The sequence below is a fragment of the Benincasa hispida genome, chromosome 11 (genome assembly GCF_009727055.1).
Source record: "Benincasa hispida cultivar B227 chromosome 11, ASM972705v1, whole genome shotgun sequence".
NCBI lineage: Eukaryota > Viridiplantae > Streptophyta > Magnoliopsida > Cucurbitales > Cucurbitaceae > Benincasa > Benincasa hispida.
The window spans coordinates 33,983,279-34,005,212 of NC_052359.1; the positions used below are offsets into that span (position 1 = coordinate 33,983,279).

General features: G+C 37.3%; 2 protein-coding genes across 5 annotated transcripts in view; both read left to right on the plus strand.

Moving 5' to 3' along the window:
- Positions 1-18,037, plus strand: part of LOC120090220 (zinc finger SWIM domain-containing protein 7) — a 26,476-nt gene extending 8,439 nt beyond the window's left edge. Inside the window, exons 4-6 of one of the 4 annotated variants that reach the window (XR_005485448.1) lie at positions 15,769-15,876; positions 15,995-16,151; positions 16,799-18,037. Coding sequence is in view for 1 of the 4 variants with exons in the window: in XM_039047768.1 (XP_038903696.1) it covers positions 15,769-15,876; positions 15,995-16,096 (210 nt within the window). In the remaining 3 variants the exon portion in view is untranslated. Of the gene's footprint in view, positions 1-15,768; positions 15,877-15,994 lie in introns of all 4 variants that reach the window. The other 3 variants (XR_005485449.1, XR_005485451.1, XM_039047768.1) reach the window with 3 other exon arrangements.
- On the plus strand, positions 7,199-10,003 carry LOC120090219. The gene is made up of 2 exons (XM_039047767.1): positions 7,199-8,447; positions 8,531-10,003. Exon 1 carries the CDS (start codon positions 7,255-7,257, stop codon positions 8,221-8,223), a length of 969 nt encoding a protein of 322 aa, XP_038903695.1. The 5' UTR covers positions 7,199-7,254; the 3' UTR covers positions 8,224-8,447; positions 8,531-10,003.
- Positions 18,038-21,934: the final 3,897 nt, after the last annotated feature.

Sequence of the window (21,934 nt, forward strand, 5' to 3'; positions counted from 1 at the left end):
TGTAGTAGTGTTCTGAGAAGTTTCTTGGTTCTGAGAACAGACCTCCATTAGGGATGGTATAGGTTTGGTCCCCAATATACGACTGCGCACTGTATCAAATTTAGAGTTGAGACCTGCAAGAAAGTCATACACGCGATCCCTTTCTTCAGACTGATAATGCAACACTCCTCCACAAAGACAGTTCTAGATCATCTCACGGCACAAATCCATCTCTTGCCATAACAAAGATAACTTGTTAAAGTAAGCGGTAACGTCCATCGTTCCCTGTTTGCATTCATGGACCTGTTTGCATAGACACAAACGTGAGGCATTGTGTCTCCTGGAGTAGAGTTTCTGGGCTGCCTCCCAAATATCACGGGCTGTAGCTGCATACAATAAAGGTTTTCCAACCTGAGGTTCCATACTGCGAATTAAAATTGACCTCAACAAAGAATCCTCTCCTTTCCACATTCGCTCTTGGGGATCACCGATCCTTGGTTTTGGTATTTCACTTGTCAGATATCCAAATTTATGACGGCTCTCAAGGGCCATTTTAATAGATTGGGACCAAGAGAAGTAATTATCCTCATTCAACTTTTCCCCTATAATAATTCCAAAAGTGTTTATAGTTCCAGAACATAAATTTGAGGAGTAAGTAGGGAACGAAGTTATCGAGTTTTCAGGGTAAGGATTTAGATTTGACTGGATCTTGGATTTCGATCCCATGGCTTCCCCAATAGCAGCAAGCTGCTGTTGAAACATCTCGTTTTGTTGTTTAATCTGCAACTGCAACTGGGTAACTCGATCTTTGATTATATTTCCTTGGTCCTCGCCCCCTCCAAACTGATCCAACCCTATTTGGTTGCTCATACCTTGTTGGAAAATACCTATACCTCTTTGCGGCACTCCCAACGGACGGAAACTTGACTGATCGGCACCAGGCATCACAGATCTGGACCAATCGGCGCCGGAAATAGCAGATCGGACCTCGGGCATTGCGGATCTGGTCCAGTCGGCGCCGGAAACAGCAGATCGGTGCTCCACACCTTCGGTCGGCATCATCTGGGACCGGTTGGATCGGGTTTGTGCGGCTGGTCGCTGGTCGACCTCCTTTGTGTGCGTCGGAGCCGACATCGTTCGCGTGGCTGGACAGGTTTCGTGTGGTTGGGTCAAGGCTTCGTTCGCGTGCAGCTGGTTTGGGCAGGTGATGCGCGACTGGGTGTTTCAGCTGGTGGTTGGGTCTTTGAGGGCGCCGACGACTTCGACGGAAACGGCTGGCGGTGGGTAGGGTGGCGGAAGTGGGGAAGAAGGGTTTGGAAGTATCTATCAATGGCTTTTTGGATAATAGTGGTTATATCTGGGTTATTGGTTTGGGATTCTCCTAATGGGTTTTCCTCAATGGTGGCCAGGGTTTCGTCTCCATGCTCTGGTACCATGATGAAAAATAAAGTAGGGAACGGAAAATAACACACCAAGAGTTTACGTGGAAAACCCTAATTAGGGAGAAAAACCACGGGATAAGGGAATTATTATTAGAAACTGATACAATGAAATACAGTAGATCAACAGCTTAAATAGAAAACAGGGAAACCTTAGGGTACAATGAAAAGACAAAAATACCCCTAGGGCTTAAAACCCTAATTTCAACACTCTCATAGCTAATCTTGGATTGGGCTGGTGACTATATCAGTAGACGTTCTACTACTGGTTTTGTGTTGTTCCTTGGCAATAATCCAAATTCTTGGGTTTCTAAGAAGCAAACTACAGTCTCTAGGACCTCTACTGAAGCAGAATATCGAGCTCTTGCCTTTGCCACAGCTGAATTATCATGGGTGCGTCAGATTTTAAAAGACCTGTTTGTTTGCGTTCCAGTTGCTTCTGTTCTTCTCAGTGATAATCAGTCAGCTCTTCAACTTGCTAAAAATTCAGTATTTCATGGTAGAACAAAACATGTGGAGATAGATTTTCACTCTGTTAGAGAAAAAGTTGCAGCTAAAGATTTGGTCAAAGGAAAAAAAAAATGCTCTCCCCTCTCTCCTCCTTTCACAGAGGAAGAAGGAATATCCACATCCCGTTTGGCAACGAAAAGGCAGGCTGGCAAGAATTCAAGGAGAGCACCCCTACTGTATGGTTGATGAAGGATGACAAGGTCTTGTCTGAGAATTTTAGTAACCTCTGGATTATCTCAAGACTAATGGCATCATACGGTTGGAAGGAGATTGCGGTAGAATTAAGCAAGTGTTTAGCACCAATGTCATCATTAATCCTCTGTTTGCAGACAAAGCCCTCATTAAACTAAGCCAAGGAAATATCAATGAAAAAGTACCAATTAAGGGTAAATGGACTAAGGTCGGCCCTTTCCATCTTCATCTGGAAAAATGGAATCCAAACAGTCATGGAAGGCCCTCAGTAATGCAAGGTTATGGGGGCTGGATCACAATAAAAAACCTCCCCTTAGACTATTGGTGTAGGAAAACTTTTAAAGCAATTGGGGCTTATTTTGGTGGATTAATTGCTATTGCTTCAGAAACTCTTAATCTTATCAATTGTTTAGAAGCAAAAATTCAAGTCAAGAGGAATTTATGTGGTTTTATGCCAGCTACCATTGAAGTTAAGGATGAAATTCGTTGAAGTTTCTACTTACACTTTGGTGATATTACTTGTTGTCATCAGCCTTCAAAACTACCCACTAAAGTCTTGCTTAAAGAATTTTCCAACCCAATTGATCTAATTCGGGTCCATGATGCTCTAAAGGATGAAGATGCCTCATCCCAAGTTGAAGAAATTGATTCATCCAATTGGTCCTTCCTATTGGCAAATAATTCTAAACCTAAGTTCTCGTGAAGCCCAAGTGCAAAATCAGAAAAGTTGAAAGCAATTCAAAAGCCTCTAATTTCCTCCTTTAATCGGGGAGTAATAAAGGAAGTTGAAAAGCCTCAGACCTCATCCATCAATGCGGGAGAAATAACGGTAGACGAACAAAACGGTAGACGAACAACCAGCTTGCTTTTTTATTAGGGCTACCGAAGATAATTAATTTTGGAAGCTGAAAAGTCCCCACATTTACAACCTTGTGAAAAAGATTGCCTCATATCTCAGGCAATTGAGAAACCCTTGCAGCCACAACTTTTTGAAAGTACATCAAAGGAATTTGAAAAGCCCCCGACTTATTTAATGTTGCAGAAAAGACCTCTCGTGTCCCACAAATAGAAGTTAATTCCTCTGCTGCCATTAAGATGAAAGAGAAAGAAGTTGAAAAACCACCATTGCCAAAAAGAAAAAAGAAAGCAAAACTTTGCATCCCCTGTAATGAAGTGCTTCACTCAGCCTCTTTCTCGATCGAGCAAGGTATAGCCAAGCCCGAAACCAGAGCCCCTCATCAGTTCTCCTTTTCCCCTGCTCTCTGTCTCAATTCCTCTCCCTTGCCCTCCACTGTTTTTCCAGACCAGTCGACCTCCCTGCCCTCCCTTCCACCAAACAGCCGGCCCCTTCCTTACCCTGTTCTCCCCTGCCCTAGCAAAGCACCTTCCTCCACTGTTTCTGCGTTCCCCAAGCCACCTCCCCCTCCCCTAAACATAAAACCTGCCCTTAAACCTAGCAAAACAAACCAGAAAAGGCCACCCAGAAGCTTTTGCCACCCCTTCGCCTCTTCAAAACCTTTTCCCAAACACTTTATTAGAAGAAAGCATTTGAGGGAGCATCCCAAAAGACTGGACTCACCATCAGCTCAGTCCCGCCCCCCACCCCCCCAACCCCAAGAGACTTTTCCAAAACAGTCTCTTAGACAGGTCAATTATTTTCATCTTCATTCCTCGACTGGACCACCACCAAAAGAAAATCCCCTTTCCCCCCCTAAACTTCATTCAACCAGTGTAAGACGACTGCCCCCCTGACTCTCCCTTTAGCATCAGTTCAGAAGGATTGGCCTAGCACTTCAGAAGTTCAAAATGAGTCAATTCTGGAAGAAACCATACTTGCTGACCTAAATACCCTGTTTCAAACAGGGGAGGAACCTGCTGCCGAGAATAATTTCTCCAACCCTGCCCTTCCAACCCTTAATTCAGCCTCTTCTGACCTCCCACCACACCTTCTGAGCTTAGTCACTGAATGCAGCTTATTATTGGACTAACCTTTGGTTGAAATTGTTTTTGATCTCGAAAAGATGAAGATTGTTTCATGGAACACCAGAGGACTCAAAGACATTAATAAAAGATTGGCCCTTAAACGATTCTTAAAGAAAATTAACCCTTCGGTTGTGTTAATTCAAGAATCTAAGAAAGAAAATTTTGATGCAAGCTTCATTAAATCTTTATGGAGTTCTAAAGAAGTTGATTGGGAATTTGTTGAATCTTTTGGTGCTTCGGGTGGGCTGTTAACAATGTGGGACACAAACCTAATTTCAGTAATAGAAACCCTCAAAGGTGGTTAATCTCTCTCAATTAAGTGCAACACTAATTGCAAAAAGACTTGTTGGGTTACTAATGTATATGGGCCAACTGATTATAAAGAAAGAAAGTTTGTGTGGGAAGAACTTTTGTCCTTGGTAGCTTATTGTGAAGATGCATGGTGTATGGGTGGCGATTTTAATATCACAAGATGGGCACACGAAAGATTTCCCTTGGGTAGAAGCACTAGAGGCATGAGAAAGTTTAATAAGTTCATTGAGCAAGCAAAACTTATAGAAGTACGGTTGAATAATGGGAAGTTTACATGGTCAAGGGAAGGCACCATTGTTTCAAGATCCCTACTAGACCGCTTCTTCATATCAAAGAGTTGGGATGAGTTATTTGAAAATTCTAGAACCAATAGACAAGCCCGGATTTTTTCAGACCACTACCCAATTTTATTAGAAGCCGGATTTTTTAGTTGGGGTCCTTCACCGTTCAGATTTTGCAATAGCTGGCTACTCGACAAAGATTGCATCTAAATTATAGAGAAACTACTCGACAAAGATTGTATCTAAATTATAGAGAAAGCATTGTTTGACAGCAAAGCACATGGTTGGGCTGGTTTTGTATTAAATCAGAAACTAAAAGATGTGAAAACATCAGTAAAACAGTGGCATATCAGCAATAAGGAAGAGTCAAAACAGAAAGAGGAGAGGTTGCTAGCAGAAATAGAAAATTGGGATACACTTGCAGAAAATTCCCCACTGTCCAGCACTGATTATGCAGCTTGGTCCTCCTTAAAATCAGAACTAATGACTTTATACAGGTTGGAAGAAATTAATCTATTGCAGAAAAGTAAACTAAACTGGCTTACGCAAAGAGATGAGAACACATGTTTCTTTCACAGATTTTTTGCAGCAAAAAAGAGGAGAAACTTTATAAATGAGCTAGTTGATGAACAAGGGATCCCAACAAAATCGAGTGCAGAAATTGAAAACCTAATACTCAACTATTACAGCAACCTTTACCTAAAATCTCTAGGGCAGAGGCACCTTCCTTTAAACCTAGATCAGCCTTGTGTGAGCTCAAATAAGAATCTTCTACTGCAAAGCAATTTTTCAGCTACAGAAATCCTCTCAGCTATAAAATCCCTTGGCAAAAGCAAAGGCCTAGGCCCCGATGGCTTCACTACTGAATTTTTACTAAAGTTTTGGCCTATGCTTAAGTCAAGCTTCCAAGATACTTTTAATGACTTCTACAAGAATGGCAAGATCAATGCATGTATAAGAGAGAATTTCATTTGCTTAATTCAAAAGAAGAAAGTAGCCATCAAGGTAAGTGATTATAGACCCATTAGTTTAACCTCTTTAATCTACAAAGTCATTGCTAAGGTGTTAGCTGATAGACTAAAAGGGGTTATGTCCGACATCATTGCTCCATCCCAAAGTGCTTTCGTAGAAGGAAAGCAAATTTTGGATCCCATACTTATAGCCGATGAAGCAGTGGAAGAGTATAGAGCAAAAAAGAAGGGTTGGATACTTAAACTTGATATGGAAAAAGCTTTCGACCGAGTTGATTGGGATTTTTTAGAAAAAGTGCTTTGGGCCAAGAACTTCAATCAGAAATGGATAGAATGGATCTTGGTGCTGTGTTTCAGAAACACCACTTTACTCGGTCTTCATTAATGGGAGACCAAGGGGAAGAGTTGGCCGCTTCAAGAGGGGCTTAGACAAGGTGATCCCTCTCTCCCTTTTCTTTATCTTCTAGTCAGCGAAGTGTTGAGTGCATTAATCTCCAAATTCAATCATTCCGGCATCATTGAAGGGTTTTTTAGTTGGCAAAGAGCAAGTCCAAGTTTCCATACTCCAATTTGCGGATGATACCTTATTGTTTTGCAAACATGACAGCACTATGCTGTCAAAACTTTAAGCATACAGTGGAGCTATTTGAATGGTGGTTCCAGGGCAAAAGGGAAAATTGGGAATAAATCAGCACTCTACGACATTAACGTGGATGATATGAGCTTATATAATGCAGCAACTTCTTTAAATGTTTCGGCTGACCAACCTACCCTTCCTTTATCTAGGGTTGCCTCTAGGGGGTTATCCAAAAAAGACTCCTTTTGGCAGCCGTTCCTAGATAAAGTACAAGGCAAACTCGACAAAATGGAGAAGATTCAATCTATCTAGGGTGGAAGAGCTATTCTTTGTACCTCAGTCCTTTCAAACCTCCCAACACTACTATTTGACTATCCTTCTTATGCCCAAAGGGGTAGCAAACTAAATGAAGGTTTATACGAAGCTTCTTTTTGGGAAGGCAATAAGGGCAAGCAGGCAGAATCACTTGGTCAAATGGGAATTGGTTCAAAAACCTATAGCAGATGGTGGTCTAGGTCTCGGGGGGCTCAGAGCTATGAACACTGCACTACTTGCTAAATGGGGGTGGAGATTTTTCAATGAGCAAAACTCTCTTTGGGGTAAAGTGATTAGAAGTATCCATGGTACAGATGCTTTTGATTGGCATATGACAGGGAAAGGAGGTAGAAGCCTGAAAAGTCCATGGGTCAGCATCTAAAAAACATGGCTGAAGGTAGAATCCTTGGCCATGTTTGACTATCTTTCTTATGCCCAAAGGGGTAGCAACTAAAATGGAAAGGTTTATACGAAGCTTCTTTTGGGAAGGCAATAAGGGCAGCAGGCAGAATCACTTGGTCAAATGGGAATTGGTTCAAAAACCTATAGCAGATGGTGGCCTAGGTCTCGGGGGCTCAGAGCTATGAACACTGCACTACTTGCAAAATGGGGGTGGAGATTTTTTCAATGAGCAAAACTCTCTTTGGGGTAAAGTGATTAGAAGTATCCATGGTACGGATGCTTTTGATTGGCATATGACAGGGAAAGGAGGTAGAAGCCTGAAAAGTCCATGGGTCAGCATCTCAAAAACATGGCTGAAGGTAGAAATCTTGGCCACTTTCAAACTTGGTAATGGCAGTCGTATTGCTTTCTGGTTAGACACTTGGGAAGGACATTCCCCATTCAATATCCTTTTTTCTAGCTTATTCAGAATCACCACGCTACCTAATGGCTCAGTTGCCGATCATTGGGACAATAACATAGCTTCGTGGTCCATTACTTTTCGAAGATCGCTTAAAGATGAAGAAGTGTCGGCCTTCCAAGACTTGTTGAGGAAAATTGTAAGTAGAAGCCCTTCTCTCTCTTTTGATAAAAGAGTGTGGTCCATCTCAAACAATAGCCAATACACCGTTAAATCCCTCAAAAACCACCTTACACCATTCTCTCCTTTGGAAAAGCCCATCTTCTCGACTATTTGGAAAACAAAAAGCCCAAGAAGAGTCAACATCCTCATTTGGATTATGCTTTTCGGTCAGCTGAATGTAGCCGAAGTCCTTCAAAAGAAGCAACCAACACCCTCCCTTTCCCCCACAGTATGCCCATTCTGCCTACATCACAGTGAGGTCTCGCTTCACCTTTTCTTTACATGCCCTTACTCAAGTTGGTGCTGGAATAAGCTGCTGTGTTTTTTCAATCTTCCATTGACCTTGTGCAATGATTTCAAAAGTAATGTGTTTCAGCTCCTTGCCAGACCCACCTCCCACAAATCTACCCGTTTGTTATGGTGCAATGCTGTAAAAGCCTTATTGGCAGACCTCTGGTTTGAAAGGAACCAAAGAATTTTCTATAACAAAGCCACCAGTTGCCAAGATCGCCTTGAAGCCGCCCGTCGTCAAGCCTCCTCCTGGTGCCTCCTCTCCGACCCTTTTCGTGCCTACAGCCTTTCAGACTTCAACCTCAATTGGGAGGCCTTTATCTCAACCCCTCCCAACGGACAGCACTAAAATCCTCTAGATTTCCAGATTCCAGCAACGCCTATTGAATTTTTTATATATTTTTATTATTTTTCAGACCACTGTTTTGCCTTCATCATTAGTTTTTTTCACTTTTGTTGTCTTTTTAGGCTTTGTCCTTTTTTTGTAATCTTGTTCTCTTATCTCTCAGTCATGGGATAGAATTGGATATGATGAGGATGCTAAGGGAGTGTCAACCTAGTTGAGACGTCCGGGTGCATCTCCTTATCCTTTCACAAACACTTGTATTCTCGCTTTGCTCTTTGTATAACTCTCTTGTACTTTCCCCTGCACGCAGATATGGCTTTAATTAAAATTGAACAAGGAGACCTTGGTGAATTGATTGAGTCTATTTAGTGGCAACAATTTGGTCCTTTTCACCTTCGTTTTGAAAAATGGAATCCGAAAAAGCATGGAAGGCCAACAGTCATAAAAGGCTTTGGGGGCTGGTTGAGCATAAAAAATCTTCCCCTGGATTTTTGGTGCAAAAGTACTTTTGAAGCCATTGGTGCCTATTTTGGTGGTCTGGAATGTATAGCTGTTGAGACCCCCAATCTCATTAATTGTCAAGAAGCCAAAATCATAGTTAAAAGGAATTTATGTGGTTACATCTCGGCGACTATAGAAGTTAAACATGTAAGCCTTGGTAGTATTTACTTAAATTTTGGGGATATACAGTACTCGGAACCCCCGGTTATTAATTCCGGTGAAGTTTCTATTGATGAGTTCTCAAATCCTTTAGATATATTACGTTTAAATCAAGTTTTGAAGGATGAAGGGGTTGATTCCCTGGCCCTACATTCAGATTGGTCCTTTTTAGCTTCCTACCCGTCGGTTCCAAGCTACTCGAGGAACCCCAATACTCCAATGGAAAATGTTCAACAGTCGAATGCCAATCCGGAGAGTTTTTTCCAGCCAAACAGAGCAGACGAAGGGGAAAGGTCACCAGATGATAGTTGGAAAGGAAGAGGAAACGTCACAGATGAAAATGAAGAATTGTCTTTAATGATGAGAGAGAAGATTCCAGCCGTTCAACTATTAAATAAAGTTGTCTCCAGAAATTTATCTATTAAAGAGGAAGAAGGGGAAAAGTCATAACTCTTTACCAGCCCTTCAGCCGATCCATCTTCCCCCCAAATTGTTTTTAACACATCAGAAAAGCAGCAGAAAGGTCAGGAAAAAAAAAATTTAAATGATTCAGTTTATTTAACCCCCAATAAATCAGGGGTATCTGAAAGGTCTAAAAAAGAAGGACAGGTCAGCAGTGTTTTTAATCCAGCCTCCGATATTATTACCAGCCACTCTAGAAATCCCCCAGGCTGCCATTCTCCAGTGCAAAACCAATCAAACACTCGGGCTCACTTCTCCAATGTCTTCACTCGGAGAAAAACCTCCTTAAAAAATAAATGGATAGGACTTCATGACAGACCCTTATCGACAGCAAGTGTGGCTTCTGACCCTTCCATTTTAGTGCAGAGTGAAAGCAACCCTGATTTGCTAGAGGTATGTTGCACCAAATTCCAACTCCCCTCTCCAACTTTAAATAAAGCCTTCCCCAGCCCTCAAACTCTGCATTTCAATCACTCCAGTTTCAAAATTCCAGAGTCAAGCAACACTTTCATTAAGGGATTACCCTGCACCCCTCTAAAGCCAAGAAGTTTAGAAATTTGAGAGTTTGACTCACCTTTTAGTGTAAGCAGTGCTGAATTGGATTTTTGCCCTGTTTTGAATCAAGATGAAAGGCTCCAAGGACTTCTCCCTTGAATAGACCTCCAGGCTTTTATTCTCTATTGAAGAAAAGGATATCTCTTTGGAGCATTGCACCCCTTGCCCCACCTCAGTTCAGCCTCCAGAAATTCCAGAGCACCTATCCTTAATAGTTAAGGACTGCGAATTCATATTGGCCAGAAAATCCCCTTCCCTGACAGCCGCCTCCCACTCTCCAGTTAATGAAGATCCTTTCATGGAATACAAGGGGTCTTAAAGACCTAAATAAGAGAATTGCACTTAAAAGGCTGCTCAAAAGCTTACATCCAAATGTAGTACTTATTCAGGTGTCAAAAAAAGAGAGTTTCGATGCTGCCTTCATCAAATCTATTTGGAGTTCTAAAGAAATTGGTTAGGAATCAGTGGATTCTTTTGGAAAATCCGGTGGTTTATTAACGATGTGGGATAGCAGCAAAATTGAAGTTGTAGAATCCCTTAATGGGGGATATACCTTGACAATCAAATGTCGTACCTTATGCAAGAAAGCCTGCTGGGTTACCAATGTTTATGGATCGGTTGATTATAAGGAGAGAAAATATGTATGGCCAGAGCTCTCAGCCATTGCAGGGTACTGCCCTGATGCTTGGTGCTTAGGAGGGGATTTTAACCTAACTCGTTGGAGTCATGAAAGATCACCAGTTGGAAGATATACCAAAGGCATGAAGCTTTTTAATGATTTCATTGATTCAGCCAACCTGCTAGAGATTCCTTTATCAAATGGGAAATTTACTTGGTCTAGGGGACAATATTCCAGCTCTAAATCTCTACTGGATAGATTTTTTATTAACAAGGAATGGGACGAATTGTTTACTAATTCAAAGGTGAACCGCCAGGTACGACTTCTTTCTAATCATTTCCCTTTGATCCTAAGTGCAGGAACTATTAATTGGGGCCCATCTCCATTCAGATTTTGTTACAGCTGGTTACTCAACAAAGAGTGTGTCTCTTCCATTGAGAAATCATGGAAAAACAGCAACATAAAGGGATGGCCAGGCTATGTCATCAATGCAAACTTAAGGCTGGTCAAAGAAGCACTAAAAACCTGGTTAGCTGAATACCAAAAAGCACAAAACAGAGATGAAATGGCCCTGTCAAAGGAAATAGCTGAAAAGGAAGCTCAGATTGACTCTTTGGGTGGGGATTCGGTGTTAGCAGCCAACATATCCAAGCTAAAAACAGAATTGCTAAGAATATATTTGCTGAAAGAAAGGGATCTAATACAGAAATGTAAGTTGAATTGGTTGAAATTGGGAGATGAAAACTCTAGTTTCTTTCGTCGGTTTTTGGCAGCAAGGAAAAGGAAGAATCAGATTATTGAGCTTCTTAACGACCAAGGGGTGCCTACAAACTCATCCAAGGAAGTTGAGGGAATTATCCTAAACTTTTATGATTCTCTCTACTCTAAATTCCCAGGTGTTAGGTATTTACCAGCCCCTTTAGATTGGACCCAAGTCTCACAAGTCCAGAATGCTATGCTCACTACAAGTTTCATGGAAGCAGAAATTTTTTTGGCCATCAAATCTTTGGAAAAAAATAAAACCCCTGGTCCAGATGGCTTTACTTCAGAGTTTCTCTTAAGATTCTGGCCTTTAGTCAAGGATAATTTTACTAAGCTCTTCGAGGACTTTCACTCTAGTTGCAAATTGAACACGTGTGTAAGAGAAAACTTCATTTGCCTTATCCAAAAAAAAAAGAAGATGTAGTCTCCATCAAGGACTTCGGACCAATCAGCCTTACTATCCTACCTTACAAAGTAGTGGCAAAGGTTATCGAAGAAAGATTGAAAAAAGTAATAAATTCTATTACCGGTCCATCTCAGAATGCTTTCATTGAAGGAAGACAAATTCTTGATGCCGTATTGATTGCTAATGAAGTGGTGGAAGATTACAGAGCAAAAAAGAAAAAGGGATGGATATTAAAGCTTGATATGGAGAAGGCCTTCGACCGGGTGGATTGGTCATTTCTAGAGAAGATTTTAATTGCAAAAAATTTCGACTCCCGATGGATCTCATGGAAGGCCTTTGACCGGGTGGATTGGTCATTTCTAGAGAAGATTTTAATTGCAAAAAATTTCGACTCCCGATGGATCTCATGGATTTTGGGCTGCATTAAAGACCCTAAATACTTAATCATCATCAATGGTAGACCCCGAGGTCGTATTCTAGCTTCAAGAGGTATTAGACAAGGAGATCCCTTGTCACCTTTCCTCTTTATCTTATTAAGTGAAGTGCTCAGCTCTATCATTGAAAAGTTGTATGTTAATGGAGTATATGAGGGCTTTGTGGTTGGAAAGGAGAGGATCCATAACATTGCTCCAGTTTGCAGATGATACCCTCATTTTTTGCAAATATGAGAACGAAATGCTTCTAAAGCTAAAGGAAGCAATCAGTCTCTTTGAATGGTGTTTTGGTCAAAAGGTTAACTGGGAAAAGTCAGCCCTTAGTGGAATTAATATAGCAGAAAGTGATCTATCAACTATGGCTGGTCTTCTTAATTGCAGGGCCGAAGCCCTCCCCATTTCTTATCTTGGTTTACCCCTTGGAGGCTATCCTAAGCAATGCTCCTTTGGGCAGCCTGTGGTAGAAAAGGTCCATCGGAAACTAGATAAATGGAAACGATTTAATCTCTTAAGAGGTGGTAGGGCAACGATTTGTTCTTCAGTTTTATCAAACCTCCCAATATACTATATGTCTATCTTCTCAATGTCGGACTCAGTGGTTTGCTCCCTAGAAAGATTAATCCGAAACTTCTTTTGGGAAGGCTATAAAGGAAGCAAATCAATCACCTGGCTAAATGGAGTTGGCAACGATTTGTTCTTCAGTTTTATCAAACCTCCCAATATACTATCGGTCTATCTTCTCAATGTCGGACTCAGTGGTTTGCTCCCTAGAAAGATTAATTCGAAACTTCTTTTGGGAAGGCTATAAAGGAAGCAAATCAATCACCTGGCTAAATGGAGTTTAGTCTCTCAATTTACTTTAAATGGAGGTCTTGGTTTGGGAGGACTCAAAGCTAAGAACACGGCTTTGCTTGCCAAATGGGGCTGGCGGTATATGATGGAGGGGAATTCCTACTGGAGAAGGATCATTTCCAGCATCCACGGCAAAGGGACTTTTGATATTCACACATCTGGAAAGTATGGGAATAGTTTGAGAAGTCCATCATGGATAAACATTTCAAAAGGCTAGTCCAAGGTTGACAATTTAGCTCCCTTTACTGTTGGAGAGGGGAATAGAGTCAGCTTTTGGCCAGATCCTTGACTCTTCCTTTCTCCACTGTCTTCTCATTTTTTATCTCTGTTTAGGATCTCCTTATTACCAAGGGATTCCATAGCTGAACATTGGGATCACTCTTTAAACTCTTGGTCCATCACCTTTCGAAGGCTGCTAAAGGAAGAGGAGATGGCTCACTTTCAAGCACTGCTGCTTGCTTTATCAGAAAAGGCAGTATCTTCTAACCCGGACAGTCGTCATTGGTCCTTGGAAGCCTCAGGTTTTTTCACAGTTAAGTCCCTCTCAGCCCACCTCTCTTCCAAGCCACCTATGGAGATCTACCTTTTCAAAGCTCTTTGGAAATCTAAAAGCCCAAGGAGAGTGAACATTCAGATATGGATTATGCTGTTTGGCCTATTGAATTGCTCTACAGTTTTGTAAAGAAAGCTTCATTCAGTCACCCTACTACCCTCTGTTTGTCCTCTATGTAATTCGGCTAGTGAAGATTTACAGCACCTTTTCTTCTCATGCACATTTGCAGAAAAGTGTTGGTGGTTTTTCTTTCAGATGTTTAATTTTATAGGAGTTTTTGGTGATAGTCTCAGAGGCAATTTAAACTATCTTCTCTCGAGTCCCTTTCTATCAAAAAAGCCTTGGCTCCTTTGGATCAACATGGTCAAGGCTATATTTTCTGATATTTGGTTCGAAAGAAATTAGAGAATTTTCCATGATGCTGGGAAAAATTGGGAGTTTCGCTTTGATTGAGCTAAAAGGAATGCGTCGGCTTGGTGCTTTTGAACAAAGAATTTGATGGCTTCTCAATCGAAGACATTTTTCTTAATTGGCGGGCTTTTATCTTCCCAGCATTTTAACTTTTATCAGTTTCTGTCTCGGGGATCTTTTCATTTTCTAAAGATAGTATTCGTTTTTTCTTTTCAAGTAGGCTCGGGCTTTTCCTTGTTATTTGCTCTTTATGCTCTTTGTATAAATCTCTTGTACTTTGGAGCATTAGTCTCTTCTTATAATGCAATAATAAAAAGACCCGTATCCTTTTTTTAAAAAAATATATATATCTCTTGTACTTAGAGCTTTCACTCATCTTTATTTATTAATACAATGAATCATTTCCTTTTCAAAAAAAAAAAAAAAAAAGATTTGGTCCTTCCGGTATTCCCACTTCTCAACAGCCAGCTGATCTTCTGACTAAAGCATTGTCTGCTGATTGATTGCATTCAATTAGAAGATGCAAACTTATGCTTCATTAAGCATTCGTTTGAGGGGGGATGATAATATCTGGGTATTAGCTTAAACAGATTGTAATTTTCCGATGATTATTCTATACGGTATTTAGTATAGTTGTTATCATTATTCTCTATATTCTTGTATTCTTCTCTTCTATATAATGGCTATTGTGCCTATCAATAAGATCATGGAGAGATTACCAAGAAAGCTACTCTGAAAATCTTTAAGTGTCCTAAAATAGGATGTACTTCTGTTCTGTTTAAAGCCTCATTATATGGAATGGCCTGGAGAATTAAACCAGGTTTTTTCTCCATCTCTCTAGGTATAGAGAATTAAACCAACCACTTTTAGTGGAAGACTGCTCTAACCACCATCGGTTGGCCTAGTGGTTGATAACAGTTAAAGTAAATAATTAAGGCCTTATTGGATAATCATTTGGTTTTTTGTTTTTATTTTTCAAATTAAGCCTATTTCATCCACATTTCTTACAATAATTTGCATTTTTCTTAAGTACAATAGTTGAATTCTTAGCCAAATTCCAAAAACAAAAACAACTTTTTGAAAGCTACTTTTTTAGTTTTCAAAAGTTGACTTTGTTTTTTAAACCGTAAGTGAAAAGTAGATAATAAAGGGAGAAATTTGGAGGTGGAAGTAGTGTCCATAAGCTTAATTTTCAAAAACAAAAACAAAAAACAAAATGGTTACCAAACAGGGCCTAAAGTATTAGAGGGAATGAGTTCTAGCCATGGTAACTATATTTACATAGGATTTAATATCTTAGCAATTTTCTTAACAACAAAATGGTGTAAGATCAGACAGTTGTCCTATGAGATTATTTAGATGTGCAAGCTAGTTTGGACATTCACAAATATTAATAACAAAAAAGGAAAAATAAGCCACTTTGCCTTGATCATCATGGACATCCGATGTTGCACGCAATTTTTCTTCCCCTTGTGCGAAAGAAATCCCGTGTACAACTTTGAATTTCTATAATATATTTTCCTTTCTAATTAATATTGACAGTCACTTGTTGGGTTTTTTGCTAATTTCCTAACTCGCAAATGAATGGAAATGTTAGGAATTTGTACAATAATCTAAATCATTTGGCTCAGTGGTGGTTTAATACTCAAGATGATATTACGGTATATTTGTTCCTTTATACATGTTCTTAATAAAACTTTCCCAAAATAAAAAAATCTTTTGTTGCTGGACTGAAAAAAAAATGGAAATCGTTCATTTAGAATACGTAACAACTTAAGTACTTCTAAACACGAGGATAGTTTGAAAAATGAGTTCAGTTTTCTTACAATGTTAGGTTCTGGGAGAATCTCGAAGGAAAGAGGAGTATTTATGTTTCCCAGAAAACTTTTGTGCCTGTTATTCCTTCTTCTATGACATTGTGAACAGAGGAGAACAACTTTGTGTAAGCACCAGTTCTTATTATTAATATGTAATGTATGAGTTGAAGCTTGAAGAAAATCCAATTCCTTCCACTTCCCAACTATCTTTATTTTCTGCTTCTTTGTTTATTTCTTTCGTAGTGCAAGCATCAGTTAGCTGCAAGGCTTGCTACTTCACTGGGGGCTTGCATTGAAGTTAAAGTATCTGATGAAGAGCTGGCAATATTGTTGTCCAATCTCTGACCCTGTAATGATGATGTTATCAAAGCCAACACTCTTAGTGCTCGAACTTTGAGAGGTAATCAAACCACATAATTGTATGAATGTTGACCTTTTCATGCTACTCAAGTAGCTTTTATACCCGATCTAGATATTGAGCTCATATGAAACTTGCGCTATAACCATCACAACATTCTAGGTTTCACTGGTGAGATGGTAACTCTAATGTGTTTGTCATTCACTATTTACTAATATGTTCTGTTTTACGAGTAAATGTGGACAAACCAATCCAGCAGTATTTTGAAATCAAACACCTCTCTTCCTCGACCTTCCTACTATTTTGTTCAGTTTTTGCATCATGATAATTTCTTGGTTAAAATGTCATTTTGGTCCAAAGTTCCATTTTATTTTAGTTTTTGGACTTTCAATTGTATAATTTTAGTCCATATATTCTCAACAAATTTTAAATTTAATCCTTCAAAATTAATTTTTGTTGAAATTGATTAAATAATGATAATATTTTTTAGGTAAGAAATGCCTTTATGTAAATATATTCTCACAATTTATAAGGGGAATGGTAGTAGAGACATTTTTTTTTTAAGTTAACAAACTAATTGCAAGATTAATTGACCAAAATTGGACATTTAAAATTACATGGACCAATATGGAACAAAAACAAAAGTATAGGACTAAAAAAGTATTTTAACCTAATTTCTTTTTCTTCAGGATCCTGAATATTTGAGGGGAAATGATAAACATCTAGTAGAGAACTTTAAGTTGCACTTGTAAAAGGACTATATCAAACACTTCGCAGGTTACATCTTCATTTCTTGAAGGGCAGATGTAATTTTCTTGGTGATGTACAACACGAAATATAGATTTTTTCCCCCTCCTTCCATTTGAGATTGAACCAATTTAAGCTTTGGTTCAAATGTGGTTAGAAAGGCAACATTTTAATATTTATTTGGATCCTGGTGTTTTCTTGCGATGAGCTTTCTAGGACTAGTTTTGGCATAGAGGTAAATTTAGTTTAAACCCGTAGTTCTAAGAAATCGGTATCTTCTCCGATGCAATGCTGCATTGGTAATAGGAGATAGGGAAGGCAATTTCATTGCATTCGTGAAGTTTGTATATTAAAGTATATCTATTTTGGTATTCTTCATTAATAATGTTGTATACATATATTATAGGTTTTGTATCTATAGTACGAGTTTTTGCCTTTTTTTCCTAGTGTGTTGGGCTTCTTCTTGAGAAAATTGTATGGCTGACACATTTTGGAGGCCCAAAATGAAAAATGCCCCCTTTTCTAAAACTTAATATTGGCCTCTTGTTTACGTCATCTTCAAACAATTTTACAAAATTACCCTACTTACATTTTCTCTCTTCCTCCATCTTCTTTATGCATCTTCTTTCTTTTTTGATCCTTCTCCGGTGAGCGCCAGATCCGGTTTTTTTTCCCTAGACTGTGAGCGATCAGATCTGATGATGTTACAGAAGGAGACTAATGCTGGAGAGTGAGAAAGGAGAGAGGAAAGCGAGATTGAGCAAGAAAAGATAGAAGAGAACGACATCAAGCGAGATAGAGGAGAGCGATCCTAAGAAAACAGGAGAGAGAGGAAAGAGAATAGAGAGAAGATAGCGAAAGAGCAAGGAGCGAGAATTGGTCATTCTGTGTGGGTTACGTTTTGGTAATTTCACTCAAATTTGACATTAACATACGGTCAAAATACCTTATTTTCAAAAAGTGGGACAAATATCATTTTTCTCTCCCAATTTGGGTCATCTGTAAACACCCCCCCCCCCCAATTTTCTTTTCCCCAATTTTCTTTTTCTTTTTCTTTTTTTTTAGACACCCTGTATCATACTATTATTTCATTTCTTTTGACAGCTTAGTTGTTTTGTAGAAATGTTACATATAATATTGTTAATATTATAGTTTTTAATGATTGTGTTTCTTTTCTGTAAGGTATATCATCGATATGTATATATATATATTACCATGCTTGTATATTAAGCTTTAATGATAGAGGGATATTGACCCATGTATGTCAATTATTATTCTAGAATTTAAGCTCTGATATTGTGATGGCAATTTTTCTCATGTAAACATCATAGTTATCACAATTAACAATACACCTCAAATATTTATTATCAATAATGTCTTTATCTGTAGAGTATTATTAAGAGTTGGATTATTGTGACAGGATTTCTGGTATGATAAGACATGTTAAATGATGAATGAAATGTTTGAGTTTGATATATGTTGGGCTTGAAATATGTTACTATGTGGATGCAAGTATTTGGTTTAATAATCATATTTATGTCATAATCATAAGTATGCCATAGAAAAAGATACTATTTGGCTATACCATAAGGGTTGGATGATCTCTTATTGAACTGCTAATCTTAATAGTGTTTTGTTATCTTTTTTTTAGGTCAACATTACTACATTTGCAAATGGTCCTTTTTATTTTGTGTTTCATTTCACCTTTCATTCTAATAAATAACATTTTGTGAGATTAATTAGAGTGTGTATGCATCAAAATAATGGCTCTTGATATTTGAGGAAAAGGATTAAAAAAAAAAAAAAAATCAACCATTGCAGGTGGAAGATTGAATTATTAACTTTTTCATGGTAATCGGTGTCTTTTCTACTTAGTTATTCTCAGATTGGCTGATATTGTCTAGGTTTAGACTTTAGTCCTAGGCCCATCTCACGTCTCCCCTTCCCCACTAATTTCTGTTGGAATGAGTGGGTTTCGAACGATTGATATCTACGCTTTTTGAAAAAAAAAATCTCTAATCATTCAGAGGAAAATAAGCTTTGCGATGGGGCTTCAATACCGGGTTATCAAAAAAAAAAAAAACAAACAAACAAACAACACACCTATAACATATCCAATCGCGTTGAAAATCATTCACCTAATGTACTTGCATCTAAATAAATTTCTATAATCGAAGCATGTAAACCGATTAAGAAAAAATGGACCTTTTTCTAACACAAGAAGTAACTTAGCCATCTACAAAGGGAGAGGTGATGGTATGGAGTCATTTCAATTGTGGATATATATAGGTTGCATCGGCAAAACTTGCTTTCATAATTTTCTTTATAAATGGCTCTTTTGATCTCATCTCTATCTCGCTCAACTTTAGTCCTCAGATTTGAATCTCTCATTTACATGTGTTCGTTCTCTGACCAATGAATCAAATTCTATGGCAAATCTCTTCATTTTGAGTGCCTCCCACATACTTTGATAAGTTTAAAAATGATTGTAAACATTTCAACAAATGTACTTATTAAAAAATAAACTCTATTAATCTAAAAAATCATTCAATTGAATAGCTCCCCGAGCACTTCAAACTCCCTGTCATAAAGAAGTACGACGGTAGCACCAACCCAATCAAGCATGTGGAAACGTACCAATTCCTCATAGCTCAGTAGATACGTCATCAATTACCATTAATTGATGGTCCAACCTATCTACTCCCCAAAAATTGAACTAAACAAAGGAAACAAAATAGGAATTAAAAAAAAAAAACATTTATTGTGAGATGGGTAGATGTGTAGATACACCAACTTTTAAACTGGAACAATACATTGTCATACCATTAAAGTTATGCTTGAATTAGTTATATGAACTCAAAACTTTATAAGAATTTATTCCTTCAAAGCAAAAGGCAAAATATATATAAATAGAAAAATATTTCGTTATATTCATTTTTATGCAGTTCATCCAATTATATCACGATTGTGTGGCACTTTTCTTCGTTTTTTTTTAAGATAAAATACAAGAAGAATTGGGAGAAATCCCATTTATTGGGAGTAGGGTAAGGGGTGACACACCCACTTTTGAAAGCTGAAAATAAATAAACAAATATGGTGAGCAATACATAATAATTATTTATAAAAAAGATGCATTGGTAAAAACATAGCTTCATAAATGTGCATTGTTTTTTAGGTAATGAAAGTCCCACGCACCCCTTTGGAAGCTTCCTTTTGCCGACATTGCCTATTGAAATTTAGGGACACACCCCCTCTTTTGAGGGCTCCTCCTTCCCCTTCCTACACACTCCTTTTAATTATTTAGCCTTGTTTTCATAAGTTTTTGTGTTTGCTTGGACTACATTTTTTTAATAAATTTTTTTGGACACACATGTGATAGGTTTCCCCCCTCTTATGCTAGATTTTAGCGTAGAATTCGATTACTTGAACATAACTCATTTGATTTTGATTGTTAGACGTATATCGTTGATCAAGAGATCAAAAGTTTGAATCCTTTCACTCTATAGAATTCGAATCATGTGATTAACGTACATCGTTCTTCTGTTTTGAGTACTAGTGATTTACATTGTACGCAAATGAAGGTTTAATGCGACCTTTAAGTTTGAGACAATTTTTTTATTGTTAAAATACTATTTTGATGCTTATACTTTGAAAATTGTTTAATTTTAATCACAGTACTTTTAATTGTCTAATTTTAGTCTATGTACTTTAAATAATTCTTAAATTTAGTCTTTAATGCTAGTTTATTGTTGATTTTCTTATTTATTTATTTATTTATTTTGTTATTTAGTAGGAGTTTTACTATAAATTTTGAAAACATGTTCACATATTGTATTTTCTTGCATGAAAATTATTATTATTATTTAATCAATTTCAGTAAATATTAATTGTAAGAGACTAAATTTAAGATTTATTAAAAGTATGAGGATTAAGACTGTACAATTAAAAGTACACAGACTAAAATTGAACAAATTTCATAGTATAAGGACCAAAATGATATTAAAAATTTTTTTTAATAGCAATGTTTTTAGTGATATATTAAAACATTATTTAAAAGAGTATTATGATATTTTTTTTCTTTTACTTAAATTTACTTTAAAATGCTTGAAAGTATTTTGAATCATTCTAAATAATATTGAGTGTATAACCAAACAACACATCACAATGCTAAGCTATATAATTTAAAATATTTTCAAAAGATTTATAGGGATTTAGGATGTATGGGAGATACTTTATAACCATGACAAATATACTTTCAAAACTTTATATTTTTGTAATATTTTAGAAAAGACAAAAGCTTCTCAATGAAGTAATTTATAAATAGAAATGGTCCCTCTTTTTTAAATATTAATGATTTTTTCATTATTGAAATTAATTTGGTGGAAGTCATAAATAATAAACCTATGCAAAGTCACATCTATTGATCTATCATATACTTTGTAGTTTTTAAGCCATTCAATTTCATTTTGTCAAATAAAAAAACAATTGCTAAAAAAATTTCAATTTAGATGTTTTATGAGGGAAAAAAAACTTTTTTTTTTATTTTTATGAAATGCTAAAATAATGAGATTATAGTAGATTAAAAAAATATTATGTCAAAGATTTTAATTAATATGTATGGAGAATGATTTCTAGGTTGGAGAATTCCCAAAAGAAAAGAGGAAAAAAAATCATCATATCAAACATCACCATTCCCTCTTAAAATAGGTAAGGGTATGACTATGAGGAAAATATAAAATAAAATAAATAAAAAGAATATATATATATATAATATATATATAATCTCACACCCTCATATAGTATTTTATTATTATTTATAAATTTCTAATATAAGCCATTTTGGTTGAAATATATAACTTTTGATGTATGTATTTCTAAATGTTCAAATTTTATATCTGTCCTTTTTAATAAATTTTAAATAATTAAAAGTGTTTTCTTTTATCGAAATTGATTAAATAATAATAAAAATTTCAATGCAAGAAAGGACAAAATAAGAATATGTTTCCAAAATTTGAAGAGGAAAGACTCATATGGTTTGTTTTTTTTTTTTTTTTTTTTTTTGAAAAAAGTAACAATAA

Excerpts from the sequence above, each read along its gene's own strand:
- LOC120090219 (XM_039047767.1), top strand. The coding sequence starts at position 7,255 with ATGACAGGGAAAGGAGGTAGAAGCCTGAAAAGTCCATGGGTCAGCATC.